The sequence below is a fragment of the Pristis pectinata genome, chromosome 7 (assembly GCF_009764475.1).
Source record: "Pristis pectinata isolate sPriPec2 chromosome 7, sPriPec2.1.pri, whole genome shotgun sequence".
In the NCBI taxonomy this organism is placed as follows: domain Eukaryota; kingdom Metazoa; phylum Chordata; class Chondrichthyes; order Rhinopristiformes; family Pristidae; genus Pristis; species Pristis pectinata.
This window is the reverse complement of record NC_067411.1, coordinates 92,790,119-92,808,673: the sequence shown is the minus strand read 5'-3', so window position 1 is coordinate 92,808,673 and position 18,555 is coordinate 92,790,119. Positions and strand designations below refer to the sequence as shown.

Below are 18,555 nucleotides of genomic sequence, written 5' to 3'. Positions count from 1 at the left end.
CAGGCAGCATTTGACTGACTGTGACTTCTAAGAACCTTAATAAAATTGAAGTCGATAGTAATTAAGGGCAATCTCTCCACAGCGTGGAGTCATAGCTCGCTTGAGGATCGTGGTTGTTAGAGGCCAATCATCTCAGGCCTATGATGCCAATAGTGGAATTCCTAAGGCTGTGTCCCAAGCTATCCATCTTATTTTACATCAGTAATTTCCATCAGGAATGAATTTAAAAATAGACCAGTTGGCCTAAAGTTAATGGAAACTAATTCAATTTAAAATCTTCTGATTGTACCTTATTTGCAATCCCTTCTCTCACCTATTACCCCTCAGTCCTTCTATATCCAGGGGATTGAGATTAATTTTGTTTGAGTATGTCTGTTGCTTGATATTTACTATAATTAGCAGGATTTCTTCATGGGGTTTTAATCAAATTGCAATAAGTTGTTTATCAATAGCCATTACTAATTCAAAAGAAGGACTTCTTTTGAACTAAGCACTGACTTAACTTCTAAGGTTTGGAACAAACAAGGATATTTATAATGGAGGTATTGTAGGCTACATACATCAATGCACATACATAAAATAATTCAATTTTAATAATTTTTTCTAATTTGAAGTGGTCCCTCTAGAAGTGGTTTTGCTCTATTCTACTTCTGTAACTAATGGCAGCCTTGAATCCTGGAGATACTACTTTCTCTTTTGCTGATTAGGTGTATTTGGTATTGTTTTTGTTGTCGAGGCTAAATTAGTCTAGTTCTAGATCACTCATCAGACTCCTAATCCTGTGGACTGCAAGGTGCTTCAGCTAGCAACATTGCTTGAATTCCTTAAAAGGAATCACACTGGTGTATACTTTTTGCCATTTAAAACATTCTTCCCATTGCCATTTGTCAACTGAAGCAGCAATGAGTATAAATGCAAATAGTTGAGTCTTGTGAATAATTGTTCAGTTGTACATATTTGGCTAAGTGTCTGCAAATAATACTGTTTGAACTCACAGGCAGAAATGCTTATTTCCTGCCTCCTGTCGTAATGATTTTATTGGCCAAATAATAACTGACTCTCCAAATATTGAAAAATAGGCAATTGACCAGCATAGCCTTGATTCATTGCCTGCCATTTCTGGATTTTGAATGTGATTTGCAGCATTCAAGCCAAAGTTTTCGTTCTGACCCTGTCAAAGCTGCTAGGAGATTAAGTGGCTGCAGAAAAAGGGGTGGGAGTATAATGGTTGAGATGGTAATAGATTTAAATTTGGTAGTTGTTGTGAAAATTGACTTGGAGAAACATTTGAAAGAGAAAAGGTTGTAGGAGTATGGGGAAAGATCAATGGCTTAATTTTTTGATAATGAAGACATTTTGGGCCAAATGACAGCCTTGTGTTGTCTCAAATAATTCTGTGCACATGAGACATGATCCTCTGCCAGCATAGATAAGGGCAGGCTTGATGGACATCATCCTGCCTGCAGTCTTATCTGTTCATAATGCTTATTATTTAGTAGTTGAGCTCATTATCATTGTCTCTAATTTCTGCTGGTGGAAAACTGCAATGTTCTCTAAATCTCCATAATCATTAAATGTATGCCTGGAATGCATTGCCTGATGGGGTGGTGGAGGCAAATTCATTGGGGGCTTTTAAGAGAGGCTTGGATGGGCACATGAATGAGAGGAAAATAGAAGGATATAGGCATTCTGCAGGTAGGAAGGATTAGCTACATCGGCACAACATTGTGGGCCGAAGGGCCTGTTCTGTGTTGTACTGTTCTATGTACATGTTAATTGAGGTTGTCTGTTGGAAATGTCACTGGGACTGTTACTGTTATCCAGCAATCAAGTCTGCATAGCCCACTGCACTCAGAACACTTATAGTGTGTCTATTTAAGGAAGTTGTTGAAGTGAAGAAGCATTGCAGTCATTTCAACCAAATTGAGCAGCAGTCATTTTGAAGTTTGCGAATGTGCCATGTTTTGTTCTATAAAAGATCCTAATAATGTGATAGCATATTTGTATGTTTTTAATGCACAAGTATATTAATGTTTTTAAATTGACAGTCTGTGTGAGCTCTTAATGGAAATAGCTTCTTGTATTTAATCAGACTTTTTGGGGATGTAATTTTTAAATATTTTGTTTGTATGATTTGGAGCACCAAAAAGGGTGTATCAGATGATCAGTTATTCCTAATTGGTTAAAAGTAAAGTGAGAAGAGGGGGAACTAACTTGCAAATACAAGTAAGTGTACTTCACACATGCATGAGCAGCAACATCCTCATCATATATCTGAGCTGCAAATTGCTTGCTAACTACACCTATTTATTGCCCAGGCTTTCAGTTTGTATTTAAATTATGCGGTTCCTCTGCTAGCTAGAAATTGGGTCTAACTTTGTTCTGATTATCTGGTTAGAGAATCTCTGTGTTTTGGGTTGGCCTCTTTTCAGTGGAGGCCGTTACAGTCCAAGCTGCTGTTTGTGTGGACATGATTACCACTTTCAGGTAGAAAGGCGCTTTGACCAAATTTTCCTTTTTTATTAAGAAGAAAAAACTAAATCAACATTTACCATTCAACATAAATATTCCATTAGTCAACAAAAAAAATTCCACCTGAAACTTTTAAATAAGTTGTATGACCTTTGAAGATATTTTCCCATTCTAAGCAAAAAAAAGGAAGTGATACTGAAGTAATATTCAGAGTTTAAATAGCTGTTTTCCTACTTGCAGTTTAATACTTTGACCAAAAGAGTTAATGGTTTACTCAAATTTCTGGGAACAGAAATGAAACCAAGTTGGTTGTTCTGATCTTAACCGGCAAAAAAATAAGTGTCCAACCTTAGACTTGTTGATGACTACTGCAAACTTATTAATGGTGCTTAATCTTTTGAGGTAGAAATAATGCATTTTACTTTACTGTGAGATTCTATTTTTTCTTTAAAGACTTGTCTTAAACATTTGAACTAGACAAATTTCCAGCATTTTTACTAAATTTGGAGATATTCTTTATAAGATTTGAGGGTGACAGTGTAAATCAGAAAGAACACTGATGGGCAGAACAGATGGCGTGGGATAGATGAAGTGTGGCAAATGTGAGAGCAAAGAAGCTGGATAAGAGAACATTGGAAAATAGAAACAGGAGAAGACTATGCTGTTCCTTGTGTCTGCACTGCCATTCGGTAAGATCACAGGTGATCTTTTGCTACAGTCAGAATCAGGTTTATTATCACTGACGTGTCATTAAAGTTGTTGTTTTGTGGCAGCAGTACAGTGGAAGACAAAAGACATAAAATATTATAGGTTATAAAAATAAATAGTGCAAAAGAAGAATAACGAGGTAGTGTTCATGTACCGTTCAGAAATCTGTGCCTGAAACATTGAGTGTGGGTCTTCAGGCTCCTGTACCTCCTCCCCGATGGTAGTAACATGAAGAGGGCATGTCCCGGGTGGTGAGGGTCCTTAATGATGGATGCCGCCTTCTTGAGGCACTGCCTCTTGAAGGTGTCCTCAGTGGCGGGGAGGGTTGTGCCCGTGATGGAGCTGGCTGAGTCTACAACCCTCTGCAGCCTCTTTCGATCCTGTGCATTGGAGCCTCCATACCAGGCAGTGATGCAACCAGTCAGAATGCTCTCCACCCTATATCTGTAGAAATTTGCAAGAGTCCTTGGTGATGTACCAAATCTCCTCAAGCTCCTGATGAAGTAGAGCTGCTGGCATGCCGCCTTCATGATTGCAGCAATGTATTGGGCCCAAGATAGATCCTCTGAGATGTTGATGCTCAGGAACTTGAAGCTGCTCACCCTTTCCACTGCTGACCCCTCAATGAAGACTGGTGCATGTTCTCTCAACTTCCCCTTCCTGAAGTCCACAATCCATTCCTTGGTCTTGCTGACGTTGAATGCAAGGTTGCTGTTGTTGCGACACCACTCGTGTTCCAGCACTAACCCCATATCACTTGGTTCCTCTTATGACTAAAAATCTAATACCTGTCTTGAATTTGCTTAGCAGCTCAGCCTCTCCACTTGAGTAGACATTTCCAAACGTTCATTACCCTCTGGATGCAGAAGTTACTTCTGTCTTGAATGGTTGACCCCTTACTTTGAGACTGTGACTCCTGCTTCTAGACACATAGCCAGGGCGAATATCAGCTCTGCATCTCCCTTGTCAATCCCCTTAAGAATTTTAATGAGAGAGCCTCTTATTCATCTGAATGCAAGCATACCTCCATCTCTTTAATCTCTCCTGGTATGACACACCAGCCGTCTCAAGAACCAGTCTGATGAACCTAAATCACACGCGTGTCTTTTCTTGTGTTTAGAGGCAAGACTGTATATAATATTCCATAAATGGGGAGACAAGAGACTGCAGATGCTGGAATCTGGAGCAACAAACGATCTGCTGGAGGAACTCAGTTGGTCAAACAGCATCTGTGGGAGGAAAGGAGTTGTTGCTGCTTTGGGCTAAAAACCTGCATCGTCCATATATGGTCTCACCAGGGCACTCTGTAATTGAAACAAGATGTCTCTATTTTTGTAATCCTCTTATAATGAAGAGAAACATACTGTTTGCCTTCCTGATTGCTTGCTGTCCCAGTATGTTAACTTTCAGTGATTCATTTACCAAGACACCCAGGTCCTTCTGAATGCCAGCAAGTTTCACTCTCTTACCACTTGTAAAATACTCTGCCTTTCTTTTTTTTCCCCTACCAAATACAAAAGCAAAATATGTCAGATGTTGGAAATCTGACATGTTGAATTACTTAGCAGATCTGGCAGGATTTGTGACGAGAGAATCAATTGACATTGGGTCAGCATTGGATAATCTCAGATACTGGAATGTTTCAAAAGTGGATTGAAGGGAAGACTGGTGATGTGACAGAGTATGGATGTGAATATTTGTTGGAGAGGATCTGAGTTGTGTAGTTAATTTAGTGAAGACCAGAGAGGTCAAAGAACTTGGGAATGAGGTATCACAGCCATGGCAAATTGCGAAGGAGGAACTGTGATGGTTTGTATGGAAAGAGTGGCTGAGATTTTTAATTTGGGGGAATAAGGTAATGATAATGGTATCGCAAGACAGGAGATGGAAGTTCAGTGTCGGGAAACAAAGTATGTTGGTCAACAACTTAAAAGGAATGGAGTCAAAGGAGCAGAAATGTAGGTCTTTCAATACTATAGAACAATATTCTGAATGTGCAGTCTTGATTTGCAAATGGCATGTGCCTGAATATTTTACACTGGATGCAGAAAGCTGGTAAATGGTCTCTACTTTTAAAGTAAGGAAATGAAGCAAGGACAGTTGGGGAAAGCATGATTAGCTTCCTGGGGAGTTGGTGGAAATGCCTAGAAAATAGCCCCAATATGTGTCATTTGAATCTGCTTTGAAGAGAGGATGTTGTATTGATCAAAAGTGCAGCACTTTCCTAGTCATGATACATCCTTTGATGTCAGAACAGTTATTGCTTTGTAAATGATGGTGCTCAAAGTTTTTTTTACTGGAATCAAGAAGGCCTTCTACTTCAACTGCACTGAAAGGAGAAAGTATATAGAACATAGAATGGTACAGCATAGGAGCAGGCCCTTCAGCCCACAATGTCTGTGCTGACCATGATGTTGAATTGAAGTAAATCTCTTCTGCCTGTACGTGATCCATATCCCTCCATTCCTTGCATACTCGTGTGTCTAACAGACTCTTAAATGCCACTATCATATCCGCTTCCTCAACCACCCTTTATGCTTCCTTTTAGCTTAAGAACTTGAACATGCCACCTCACATTATATTCAATGTGCATTGTTTTTCTCCCAGAATTAAGATTACAAGTGGTCTTTGATTAAAGACCTTATTTCAGTTAAAGCACAATATTATGGGAAATAAATTTGAAAAGCCACGAGTGTCATATCTTTCATGTGCCTGTACAGAATAAACTCAAATGAACTTTGGAGAGAGGATATTGCCATATGCTGTAAGTTAACAGTTATGAAATGTGTAAATGAGATCAATTATCAGTTTAGACTAGAGGGGGGATATACAGTCAACATCTAGCAAATAGCTGGATGCATGTGTCACTGGACCATGCTCATCATCCCATGTAGGTTTTATTTGTTGTACAACAGTGCATCTTAGAAAAAGACACATGTTAGATTTGGCACTAAATTGGGAGAGAGCTGTGCTACAAATAGACATTGTTGTGATGGGAAAATCTTAATTTTTTATTTGGGGCTCAGTTCCTCCAATGGCCATATTTCAAGAGTGGGAAGGGGAATTGAAATGGCTTCTAACTGGGAACTCGGGATGGCCCTTCCCATTCCTAAACTGACCTGTCCATCCTCTGCTTTCTCCACTGCCAGGGTGAGGCCCAACACAAACTAGAGGAACAAGACCTTCATATTCCACCTAGGTAGTCTACAACCCAATGGTATGAACATTGAGTTTTCCAGTTTTAGCTAACCCTCCCCTCTGGTGGATTCTGGTTTTGGTTCTGGTTCCAGTAGCCCTTTGTGTTCCTGCTTATCTCTGTCCAACTGTCCAACCTTCACACTTCCCTTCCCTCCCCTCCCCTCCTCCTGCTCCATCTGCCTCTAAATGTCTTTTTTTCACTTTTCCTGCTTCCATCTTTCATTCACTTGCCACGGTCTCCTAACTTCACCCCCGCCTCTCCTCCCCTACCTGGCACAACCTGCTTGTCATCTTGCAACCCTCCTCAGTCCACCAATCACCTCGGACTCCTGTCCCACTACTCCCTTCCTCCTCTTTATACTGGCCATCACCCCTCTCCACTCTCAGTTTTTGCAGAGTTTCCACCCAAAATGTTTGCAATTCCCTTTCCTCCCAGTGATGCTGCTCAAGCTGCTGAGTTCCTCCAACAGATTGTTTTGTTGCTCATGTACACTACGTTCATGTGTACTTAAACATTTCCATAGCATTGCTCTTCCTTATTCCTCTATTATTAACCTTAAGAAAGGAGATAGGAACATTTGCCTTCTGAATATTTAAAAAAAACCCTAACCAGGTTGTGTTATACCCACACCTTAATGTGCAAATCCATGATAAACTCAAGCTGTATTCTGGTGAGGCTGTGCTTGTCCCGGTGCACGCCTTTAAGAAAACTACCCTGGAAGGTATCTGGATTTGACAGGCGTGCTGTATTGTGATTTCGATTAGAGCACACATATGCAAAAACAGTCATTATAGCCTGTCCTATTTCTTTGGAGAATTTTCTAAATTACACGTTTGTAGTCTCAGCTAAGAAATCAGTAATTTACATTATCCTGGAAGATCTAAAAGTGCAGCCAAGTGTGATTATTACTCATTTCTTTTTGTTTTCCCTTCCATCTAAAGGAACAAGATCTGGTCTGTGCATAGTAACACCTCAACTGCAATGGAGTGGGATTATTTCTATACAACTAGAACTTCGTCTATTATACCAGTACCTATAAATACACTGCATAGTTTAGTAAAGAACTAGAAATCAACATGATTCATTGCTTATGTGCAACGAGAATAGTGAAATTCCACTTTTTTTTCTCAGAGCAGACATTATTATATTTTCTCCATTCACATTTTGTTCTTCAACTACAATTTTAATGTGTAATTATTATAATAAACTGATCCTTTTATTTATAAAGAAACTCTTTCTCCCTTTGGTCATTTGTTGGGTACTTCAAATATTTGATGTAACCCCTCCCAGATAATATTTGATTTGTATCACACTAAAGGATCTCACCCAACATTTAGATAGTTTGTTTGTGGAGGCTCACTTCAGTGGCTGTGTAGCACCAGGAGTTTTTAATGACTGCTGTTGCAGTTCTGCTTCATGATTTTTTTTTGGGAACAATTCCAAGCTCCCAATTTATTATTTCTTTTGAAAGCTGCAGGAATCTGAAATTGTTTAGATTTGCCTATATTATGTATTGACAAAATTATTCAGAAAATTTGGTTGTAAGTTATTTAATAGTACCGCAGTGCCATAATTGGACTTCAATAGGAAAAGACAAGTTAGGATATTTAGTACTTAAAGGAATACAGACTGATCAGTTAATGTATTTTTGTTTTGTTTCAACATTTGCACTACTTAGAGTGTTATACTATATTTTCACAAGAAAGAATCATATTTTATCCTCAATTTGTACTGAATTAATACTAAGTGGGGTTAAAACTAGAACCTTCCCAGTTTCAGTAGTGTTGACACAACAGTATTTGAGCAAGGAAGCTAGGAACTGGACCAGCCCGACTCTCGAACTATCAGCTAGAACGTTTCATTATCGACATTTAGCCATCAACAGGTCTGGTACTCGAGCCCTTATACTGTAGAGCTAATATCTTCCATCTCCAAACGGATGGAATGCATTACCTTTTTCTTTTGAAGTCTGAAAGTTGTTTGCTGCCTTGGAACAGAACCAGAATCATTCAGTTTGAACATTATGACTCACGATGGCCTTTGAATTATACAAGCCACGGGCAAGCAGAAATATTCAGTCAACCTATCCCAGATGGTATACGTAATTAATTTTTGTCCGGACTAGGGTGGTCTTCTATATCACCTTCCTGTCCCTCTTGTCTCAATCCAGTTTACAAACATCAACTCTGGTACACCCCCTGCCCCGCACTGCCCTTCAGTGTTTATGGAGTCCCAAAATTCCTTGGGTCTGAATAAAGAATTCAATTTTATCATTGATTATTATAAAATTTCTGGTATTTATTGCTTGAGATGTATTTGGTAGTTCAGTGGAAACGGGGTTAACAAACCAGCCTGCTGGAGGTGAGTAATGCAGTGCCAAGTTGCATAAAATATGCTGAATGTATTTGAAACTATTTTTGTCTTTCAGAGCAGGCTCAGTTGCCCAGGAACATGATTGAGAACAGCATGTTTGAAGAAGACCCTGAGATAGTGGATTTGAGTAAGGATTCACGCCTTCATCCTTTGGAACCTGATGAAGTTGAATATGAGCCACGGAGTTCACGGTTGCTGGTGCGTGGTTTGGGTGAACATGATCTGGACGATGATGAGGAAGATTATGAATCATCTGCAAGGTTGCTGGGCATGTCATTCATGAACAGGAGTTCCAACTACCGCAACAACATGTCAGGGGCTTATAGCCATGAACCATCAAGTGGATCATGTTCACTACCTACTGGTCGGACTTTCCTTGTTGGTGCATTTGTTGTAGTGATTATACTTTCTATAGCAATGGTGGTCTACTTCCTGCCAAGATGTACCTTCACCAAAGAAGGCTGCCACAAAAAGAACACGACTTTAACACTTGTATATCCTTTGGCAACCAATGGACAGGTTTTTCCTTGGCCAAAGCTGAGATTGCCTAATGCTGTTGTACCAGTGCACTATGATCTTAGTTTGCATCCTAATCTCACCACCCTGAATTTCACAGGCTCTGTACACATAAGCCTTCTAATCATGGAAGATACCAACAACATCACTCTTCACAGCTCTGGTCTCGAAATCATCACGGCAACCATTACTCCAGAAGCAACCGGCCACCCTAAGAATGTCCAGGTTTTGGAGTACCCACCACATCAGCAGATTGCAATCAAGGTTCACCCAATGCTGTCAAAAGGAGAAAAATATACTCTGAATCTGAAATATTCAGCGAATCTGTCTGATGGATTTTCTGGATTTTATAAAGGCATTTATAAGGATAAAAATGAGACAAGGTCAGCCAACTTCTATTTGCTTTTCAAAATGAAACTACCATTTCCTGATGGGTTATATTTTTTGTTTATGTTTAAATGGATCTGGAAAGATACAAGACTCTGTTTGGTTTGATTTTAGTCTGGAAGTCAGTAATGCTCACAGGACTGCTTTTGGTATCATTCTTAATGATACAGCTGCTGATTGTATCTCCAAAATGCAATTCAGTATTAACATTTAAAACTCTATTTATACAGCACGGTAACAGGTCCTTCTGGTCCAACGAGGCCACACCGCCCATTTTAAACCCACGTTAACCTACCTGTATGTCTTCTGGTGATTTACAAATCTAGCAAAATTCATGATGTTGATGTGAACCCAATAAATCTAATGACTTGTGGGATATCAGTGTCATCCAGAAATCCAAATGATTCCTTTAGGAAGGACACTTGCCACCCTTAACCAGTTTGTTCCATACAAGCCATTTGCCCACAAACCTTGGTTAAATTTTTGTCCTAGCAAGAAGTGAACCAACTAGTATGGTGTCTTCATTTTGTTCTAACTTTTACTTAATAGAAGTAATCCCACTTCCTCCATTTCATGACAGATCGTGTTACCACATTGAGCTCGGGACAGTAGCTTGCCATGTTAGGTTTTATTGTTTAATTTGTTATCTTCTGTCAAATAGTCTTCTGATTCATTCTTCTAATGAGGGAGCTTCAATTACTGAGGCATGTTGTAGTGTTATGAGCACTAATTAGTAGACCCTGCCAGGATTAATCTCTCTAATCATAAATGTCATTGTAGCTGGTTCATGACTGTACTAGACCAAAAATCTTAAATGTCTTGCTTAAGACCATGTTAGATATAGAGAGTCTGTTTCTTTAAGCAGGAGAATCTCAAACTAGTGTTGTGATAATGGATTACCCATTTAGGACCAAGAGGAGGAGCAGCAATTGATTTCCAGAAGACATTTGATAGGCTGCTGTATCAAAGGTTATTGTAGAAAATAAAAGCTCATTGTGTAGAAGGTGTAATATACATTGGGGTGCTTAGAATATTAGTTGGCTAACAGGAAATACAGGGTAGGCATAAGTGGGGGGTTTTCTGGGAGGTAAGATGTAGAGAGTCGTATAGATTGATGCCGGGGCCTCACCATTCTACAGTTTATACAAATGGCTTGGATGAAGGCACCAAAGGCATAGTTGCTAAATTTGCTAATGATGTGAAGAGTAAACTGAAGAGGATGATGGGTGACTACAAAGGGATATAGATGGGTTGAGTGGGCCAAGATTGACAAATGAAGTACAATGTGGAAAAATGTGACGTTCACCATATGGCAGGGAAAACAATTTTTTTTAAAAAAAAGCACATAACCTAAACGTGGAAAGATCGCAGAGCTCTGTAATGCAGAGGGATCTGGGTGTCCAGGTATATGATTCGCAAGTGGCCAGTATGCATGTTTTGCAAGCAATTAAGGTTACAGAATGCTATTGTTCATTTCAGAGGGAATTAAATACAAAAGTAGGGAGGTTGTCTTTGATCTACAAAGGGCATTGGTGAGATCACATCAGCAGTACTGTGTATAGTATTGGTCTCCTTGATTAAGTAGCATGTTAATGCTTTGGAAGCAGTTCACAGAAGGTGACTATCTGGAATTGGTGGATTGTTTTATGTGGAAAGGCTTGATGTAGTATGCTTGTATTTGCTGGAGTTTAGAAGAGTAGAGGATGACTCTGAAACATGTAAGATCCTAAGGTGTTTTGACAGATTGGATTTAGAGAAGATGTTTCCTCTTATGAGAGAATCTAGAACTGGGTGTCACTTTAAAAGTATGGAGTCACCTACTTAAGATGAGATTTTTTTCCTTTTGAGGATTGTGAGCCTCTAGAACTCTCTTCCTCCAAGGATGGTGGAAGCAGAGACTGAATATTATCAACGCAAAGTCGGATAAGTAGTTGATGAGCAGGGGGTGAAAAGTTACCGCAGGGAAATGGGAATGCAAAGTTACGATTACCGTCAGAGCAGTCGTGATCTTTTAAATGAGAGTGCACAGTTGAGGGGCTGAGTGGCCTATTCCTGCTCCTAATCCATATGCTGGTAGATTTCTTTACTCCGGTAAATCTTAGGAAATCTTTACCCCAGAGGTTGTCTAAAGCTGAGGTCCATGGATTTTTGAACACGATGGCAATCATTGTGATGGGAGGAGGAATGGACTTGAGATGCGGGATTAGCCATGATCTTACTGAATGGTGGAGCAGGTTCAAGGGGATGGCTAACCTACACCTGCTTTTGTTTTTAATGTTGTTACTTCTCCATTACAGGATAATGGCTGCCACTCAGTTTGAGCCTTTTGCTGCACGGACTGCCTTTCCATGTTTTGATGAACCAGCATTTAAGGCCACATTTGGGATCTCAATAATAAGGGAAGCTGACCACATCTCTCTATCCAACATGCCGAAGGTACCTATAAAGAAAGGTTTTGTTAATGTAATTAGCATACTGTAAAGAAAAAGGTATGTATTCTGGATTTTGCTGGAGCATGGTCTGTTAATTAGACTAGTAATTGCAATTTTGGTTTTGCCCAAAATGGTTGGAAGTATGAGCTGATCACTGCATGGCATCAGCAACAGAGCGTCTGGGACCTTTTATAACAATGGAACGCAGTGTATGAACTAGTGCAGTGAAATTAAACAATTGAGAAACAAATAGGACTGAGGAGCGTGATATATGGCAGATGAACAGATCAGCTACAGAAAGAAAAAATGTACAAAATGTAAAGTGAGATTAAATTAAGGAAGAAAGGATTGACAAGGGGGATCTGTGATTGAAAAGTAGCTAAAGGGATTTATCAGGAGTTGAGGTGCTCAACATTCAACTGAGACGAGAGGTGTTGGAGACAGTGGTATAGTGGAACTAATGTGTGTTGGCAGGGGCAACTAAGGTAGCTTTAGTATTTCCAATGTATAAATGTAAGAAATTTCTGTTTATCCAAGGTAAATTCTGTAGCAGCTATTTAATGATGCAAATATAGCAGAGGTTCCATTATCGCTGTTACTACTTAGTAAAGTTGATATCGATGTAGAGCTTAAAGGTCAGTGTACATGCAGAACCTGACACCATATCTTCCAGTAATGATGCTGAGGGACGAAGAGTTAGTGGTGTGATTTTTCGAAGAGAAACCATTGCTGGATATTCTTTGTTGGTGAATATGTGTGGACATCAGACAAAGCCTTGAAGCCTCGTGTTCAGACCCAAGACTGGCGATCACAATGTGTGAATCTGTACTCCAGTGCAGAATCAGCACCAGGAGGGAAGATTGGAAAATCAATAAAATTGAAAAAGAATATTTCCCACCTTGTTGGCAACATTTGAAATTAATGCTCCATGAAATATTGCTTGTCCAAGTAGCGTGAGCTCCACCCTGGTCAATTGATTTGATGCCTTCAGAACATTCCCTTTGGTTCAGTCCACAACTTGATTCAAATAATTTCTTGAGTTAAGAGGGGAATAAAAGACTTGCGTAGTGTCTTTGAAGTGTTATATAGGAAATGCATCATTTTTCCTCAGTACAATGACCAGATACATTTTTTAGTACAACAACATTAAATGTCAGAAGCACTTGGCCAGTCAAGCAACATCTGGGGAGAGAGAAATTATCTGTGTTTCATGTAATTGACCCTTCAGATAATTCCCTGCGTGAATCATGCCTAACCTGACCCAATGGCGCTTTTTGTTTTGGATTTCCAGCATCTGCAGTTTTTTGCTTCAGTTATTTTTTTATTTGGTGCTGTTTAGTTTTCATTTTTATTGGGCACCATTCACTGCCTGTCCCTGATAGCCTTTGAGAAGGTGGGGATGTGCTTCTGGTGAAGAGACTCCCATAGTACTGTTGGGCAGGGAATCCCAGAATCTTCACCTCGCAGTGATGAAGTATCAGCGATATATTTTCATGTCAAAGTGGAGTGCTACTTAGAGAGGAACCTCAGGAAGTGATGTTACCAAGTGCCTGCTGTTCTTGTCCTACTTTAACGAATGGGAAATGGAATTAACCACGCAAAGATCGCCGCTTATCCATATACAACACTGGGTTATTTATTGGACAACACTGTTCTAAATGGTGCAGAATGAAAGTTCCTTTTAAACTGTTGGGAGCATGAATCAGGACATGGATATCTAACATCAAGTCCCCTTAACTTTTTCAGGAGGGGATGCAACATTTATTTCAAATACAGCTTTCTCCTTGCCTTTAGAGAAAGAGAAAGTGTCACATGGTGTACAGTGTTTCTAGAGAGGGGAACCCTGAGGTGGTGGTGTTCCCATGCACCTGCCACCCTCCTCCACCATGAAGGTCGAGGATATGAGTTTGAGAAGTGCTGTTAGAGACCTGGGCAAGTAACTGCCAGACATTTTGTAGACAGCACCTATTGCAGCTGCTTGTGTGTGGAGGAAATGAGTGTTGTTTAGGAGTGGTTGACTGGATGCCAGAGGCTACTTTATCAGGATGCTGTTGAGCTTCCTAGGAATTGTGAGCGACACACATCCCAGTATTCCATCGTGCTCCTGACTAGTGCCTGCATATGGTGAAAGGCCTTGCCATGTCAGAAGGTGAGAAATGCCACAGGTTACCGAACCTCTGACCTCTCTTGCAGTCATGGTATATAGTCTGTTTAAGTTTCTGATTGGTGGTGACCTCCCAGGATATTGATAATGGTGAACACAGCAATGAAGGTTGTTAAGGATAAGTGGTTTGGTTCTCCAGCTAAGTATAGACATTGCCTGGCATTTTTTGTGGTATGAATGTTACTTGCCACTTATCAGCACATGGCTGATAATTGTCCAGGTCTTGCTGAATGCAGGCATAGGTTGCTTAATTTGCTTAGGAGTTGTGAACAAAATTGAACGCTCTGCAATTATCATGAATCATCTGACCTTATGATAGAATAAAGGTCATTTGTAAAGAAGCTGGACTTCTTCCTGTTCTCTCTAGTTGTACTTGGAATCAAACTACCTTGAAGTAAAGTGTACAATTTTCTTGGCAATCGAACAACAAATGTTGAAACAATGATCATCTTTACATCTATGGGCTTTGGCAATGCATATTAAGTATAAAGACAAAAGCTCCATTGTATATCCATACTGTATATTTTAGAAACCTAACTGCCCCATAAAATCATAAAAGCACAGTCATTCCTGATCACAAGTGCTCTGTAGAGTAGGATGAAGTTCAGTTCCTTTGAAATCAATAGAGGATACAGTATCCTGGTGCTACTCTACTGTGTATTTATCAATAATGAATGACGATAAATTTAAAGGCAAGTCTTTGCCAGGTACTTGCTCCAAATGGGTTATTAAATATGAACTTTAAAATGATTTGTTCAGAGTCTTCTGTGGAGGTGCAATTACAGAAGTGGGCAGGAGCTATGTAGTGGTGATATTGAGATTTTAATTATTTAAATGTTGATTGGAATAATGTTAGAGTAAAGATAGGGAGGTCTTTCTGAAATGTGCTCAGGAGAACTTCCTTGACTGGTGTGTTTCCAGCCCAGTGAAATGGAAAGCATTGTTGGTTCTGGTTACAGGCAGTGAGAAGGACCAAATGAGGTGAGTGAACACTCGGAGTGGAATAAGAACAAACTGCTGGAGAAACTCGGCAGGTCAGGCAGCGTCAGTGGAGGCAGAGGGATGGTTGACGTTTCAGGTGGAGACACACTGCATCAAGACGGAGGAGGGTAATTCTCAATGAGATGAGAAGGGAATCCAGTTTGGATAAGATGGAGCCACACTTCGGCTCATAGAAGTATTGAAACAATGGATGGCCATTGCAGGAGAGGTTCCATAATCTCCAATTTTCCTTCAATAAAGCGGAGGACTGGAAAATGGCAAATGTAATACTTCTATTCAAAAAGAGGAGTTACCAGGCAGTTAATGGGCATCAGAACCCCCGGAAGTTTTAAATGTGCAGACAGTAGCAACACCACATTGTATGCTCCATTGTGGGGAAGCAGTAAACGGTAATAAAAAATGAAATGGCTACTTTGTAAAGTTTGAATTTATAAAGGAGAGCTGCCTTTGGATTTGTTAAAGGGAAATCATGTTCAACTAACCTGTTTCGAGTTTTAATAAGGCAACAGGGAAGGTTGAATTGGAATTGGTTTATTATTGTTACTTGTACCGAGGTACAGTGAAAAACTTGTCTTGCGTACAGTTCATACAGATCAATTCATTACACAGTGCATTGAGGAAGCACAAGGTAAAACAATACAGAATGCAGAGTAAAGTGTCACAGCTTCAGAGAAAGTGCAGTGCAGTTAGACAATAAGGTGCAAGGTCATAATGAGGTAGATTGTATTAGGGAACTGTTCAATAGTCTTATAACAGCGGGATAGAAGCTGTCCTTGGGCCTGGTGGTACATGCCTTCAGGCTTTTGTATCTTCTGCCTGATGGGAGAGGGGAGAAGAATGTCCCAGGTGGGTGGGGTCCTTGATAATGCTGGCTGCTTTACTGAGGCAGTGAGAAGTATAGACAGAGTCCATGGAGGGGAGGCTGGTTTCCGTGATGGATGCTTTCTACGATGCATCGATAAAAGTGGTGAGTGTCAAGGTATACATGCCAATTTCTTTCAGCCTCCTGCAGAAGTAGAGGCACTGGAGAGCTTTCTTGGCCATGGGGTCTAAATGCTTGGACTAGGACCGGCTATTGCTGATGTTCACTCCTAGGAACTTGAAGCGCTCAACCCTCTTGACCTAGGCACCATTGATGTAGACGGTGTACCGTCCCCTTCCTGAAGTCAATGACCAGCTCTTTTGTTTTTCTGACATTGAGGGCAAGGTTGTTGTCATGATGTCATGACACCATTCCACTAAGCTCTCTATCTCCTTCCTGTACTCCGACTCATCGTTATTTGAGATACGGCCCAGTACGGTGGTATCATCTGCAAACTTATAGATGGAGTTAGAGCAGAATCTGGCCACACAGTCATGAGTGTATTAGGGAGTAGAGTAGAGGTCTGAGGATATAGCCTTGTGGGGCCCCAGTGTTGAGAATAATCGTGCCGGAGGTATTGCTGCCTATACTCACTGATGAAGGATTTGTAGTAGATGTTGGTCATGTGGATTTTTGGAAGGCAGCTGCTAAAATCCATGGAAAGGGATTGTTAACAAAATAGAAACCCATGGAATTTAGCAGTGATATTCCCCAGGAATGACTTGCATCACAGAGTGCAGATTTAAAGATTTGACCTGAAGCCAGAAGGAGGATATGAGAAAATTTATTTACACACATTTGTTATGGTCTGAAAGTTGCTGTCTGCAGAGCTGGTGGAACCAGAATTGATCTGGGTTTTCGGAGACAAATTGGTTAAGCATGAGAGAGAATAATTTGCAAGGCTGTGGGGAATGAGCCTGGTGGAATTACTGAGGAATTGGTATAAAGCATGGGCTGAATGGGCTCCTATGCCTTTAGTTATTTGTCCCTGCTCTCCTTAGGTGTAAAGCCCTCTTCCCTGCTGAGGATGAGCTTATTTTTAGCCACTAAAGCACTAGTAAAATAATGGGACCAAAATAGAATGCAATGACATTCATCTAGAATTCCCAGTAACTGCTTTGCTTACGAAGTTTCCTTGCTGTATATTAAATGGAATTGAATCTATTGCTCTTAAATTCAGGATCTTCATATAATACTAGAGATTAGTTTGTCTTGGTTTTCCTTCATTAAAAGCAGAAAATGGTCCAAATACTCAGCTGGTCAGGCAGCATCTACAGGGAGAGAAACGGTTGAAATTTCAGGTCAATGATGCTTCATTAAAACTCGTGATTCTCTTAAACAAGCATTGACCTGAAATGTTATCTGCTTCTCTCCCCACAGATGCTGCCTGACTTACTGAGTATTGCTAGCATTTTCTGTTATTATTTCAGATTTCCAGCATTCTTCTTTTGCTCTTCAGTGTACTTAATGTGAAGGCACTTTAGACAAAACCAAATGAGTGGTTAATGGACCCTAAATTAGAATCTCGGTATGAATATCTACCTTTCCACACTTATCAACTTGATCCTCTGCAGATAGTTATTCAAGCTGGAATAAAAATAGAAAATGCTACAAATTCTCAGAGGTCAGACAGCATTGATAGGGAGAGCAAAACAATGTTAATATTTCTGGCTGATGACTTGATCTGAACCCTTGTATATTATTCATGCTGGGATGTCATTCTACCTGCATTGCTGGCTCTCTGATACTCTGCTAGAGTGACCTTTGATAGTCTATCATCCTGGTTGAAATATTTTTTTTAAAAAATTAAAGTTACATAGGTTTCCCCAATCAATTAAATACTAGCAAAAGGACAGTGAAGGCAATTTGCATCCAGTTAAAACTCTACTCACATACAAAAATGCAACAGTAGTAGCCCAGACGTGAAGTGTTTGCTAAGGTAGTCTATCTCTTCTACAGTATAAATTTCAGGTAATTATGTATATTGATGGTTAGGTCTTTTAACAGAAAAGGTGAAAGCCTCATTAATATATGCAACTCTAGGTTAAATGATGTAGTTTAGAGTCAACCCCATCAAGACAGTTAAAGATATTTCAGTTAACTTCACTAAATCAAATCTTAAGAGAATTTTCCCATTCACTTCCAACTAGCCACTAGGTCTAACCTGGTGCAAGCTCAGTAGCGAATTTCCCAGCTTGAGAGCAGTGTGCTGCAGGAGACTTGGCATTGACGCTCCGCTGGGCGAGAGGTTGTCCTGCATTCTTCACTCTGAAACAGTCTTGTCATGGGCTGGTTGCCAGATCCTTTTGCGAAATCTGCCCTAATATTTAAAAACATTATTGGTTTCCATCAGGTCTGACTCTCCAGAACCTTAATGTGACATTTTTATTGTGCAGTGATTTGTTTGAAATACTTGCAGTGAAACTTACAAATGCTTGTA

At 40.0% G+C, this 18,555-nt stretch overlaps 1 protein-coding gene across 1 annotated transcript in view; it reads left to right on the top strand.

Moving 5' to 3' along the window:
• Positions 1–18,555, top strand: part of lnpep (leucyl/cystinyl aminopeptidase) — a 95,347-nt gene that overhangs the window by 22,042 nt on the left and 54,750 nt on the right. Inside the window, exons 2-3 of the mRNA XM_052019584.1 lie at positions 8,808–9,651; positions 11,953–12,091. Coding sequence (XP_051875544.1) covers positions 8,808–9,651; positions 11,953–12,091 — 983 coding nt within the window. The remainder of the gene's footprint in view (positions 1–8,807; positions 9,652–11,952; positions 12,092–18,555) is intronic.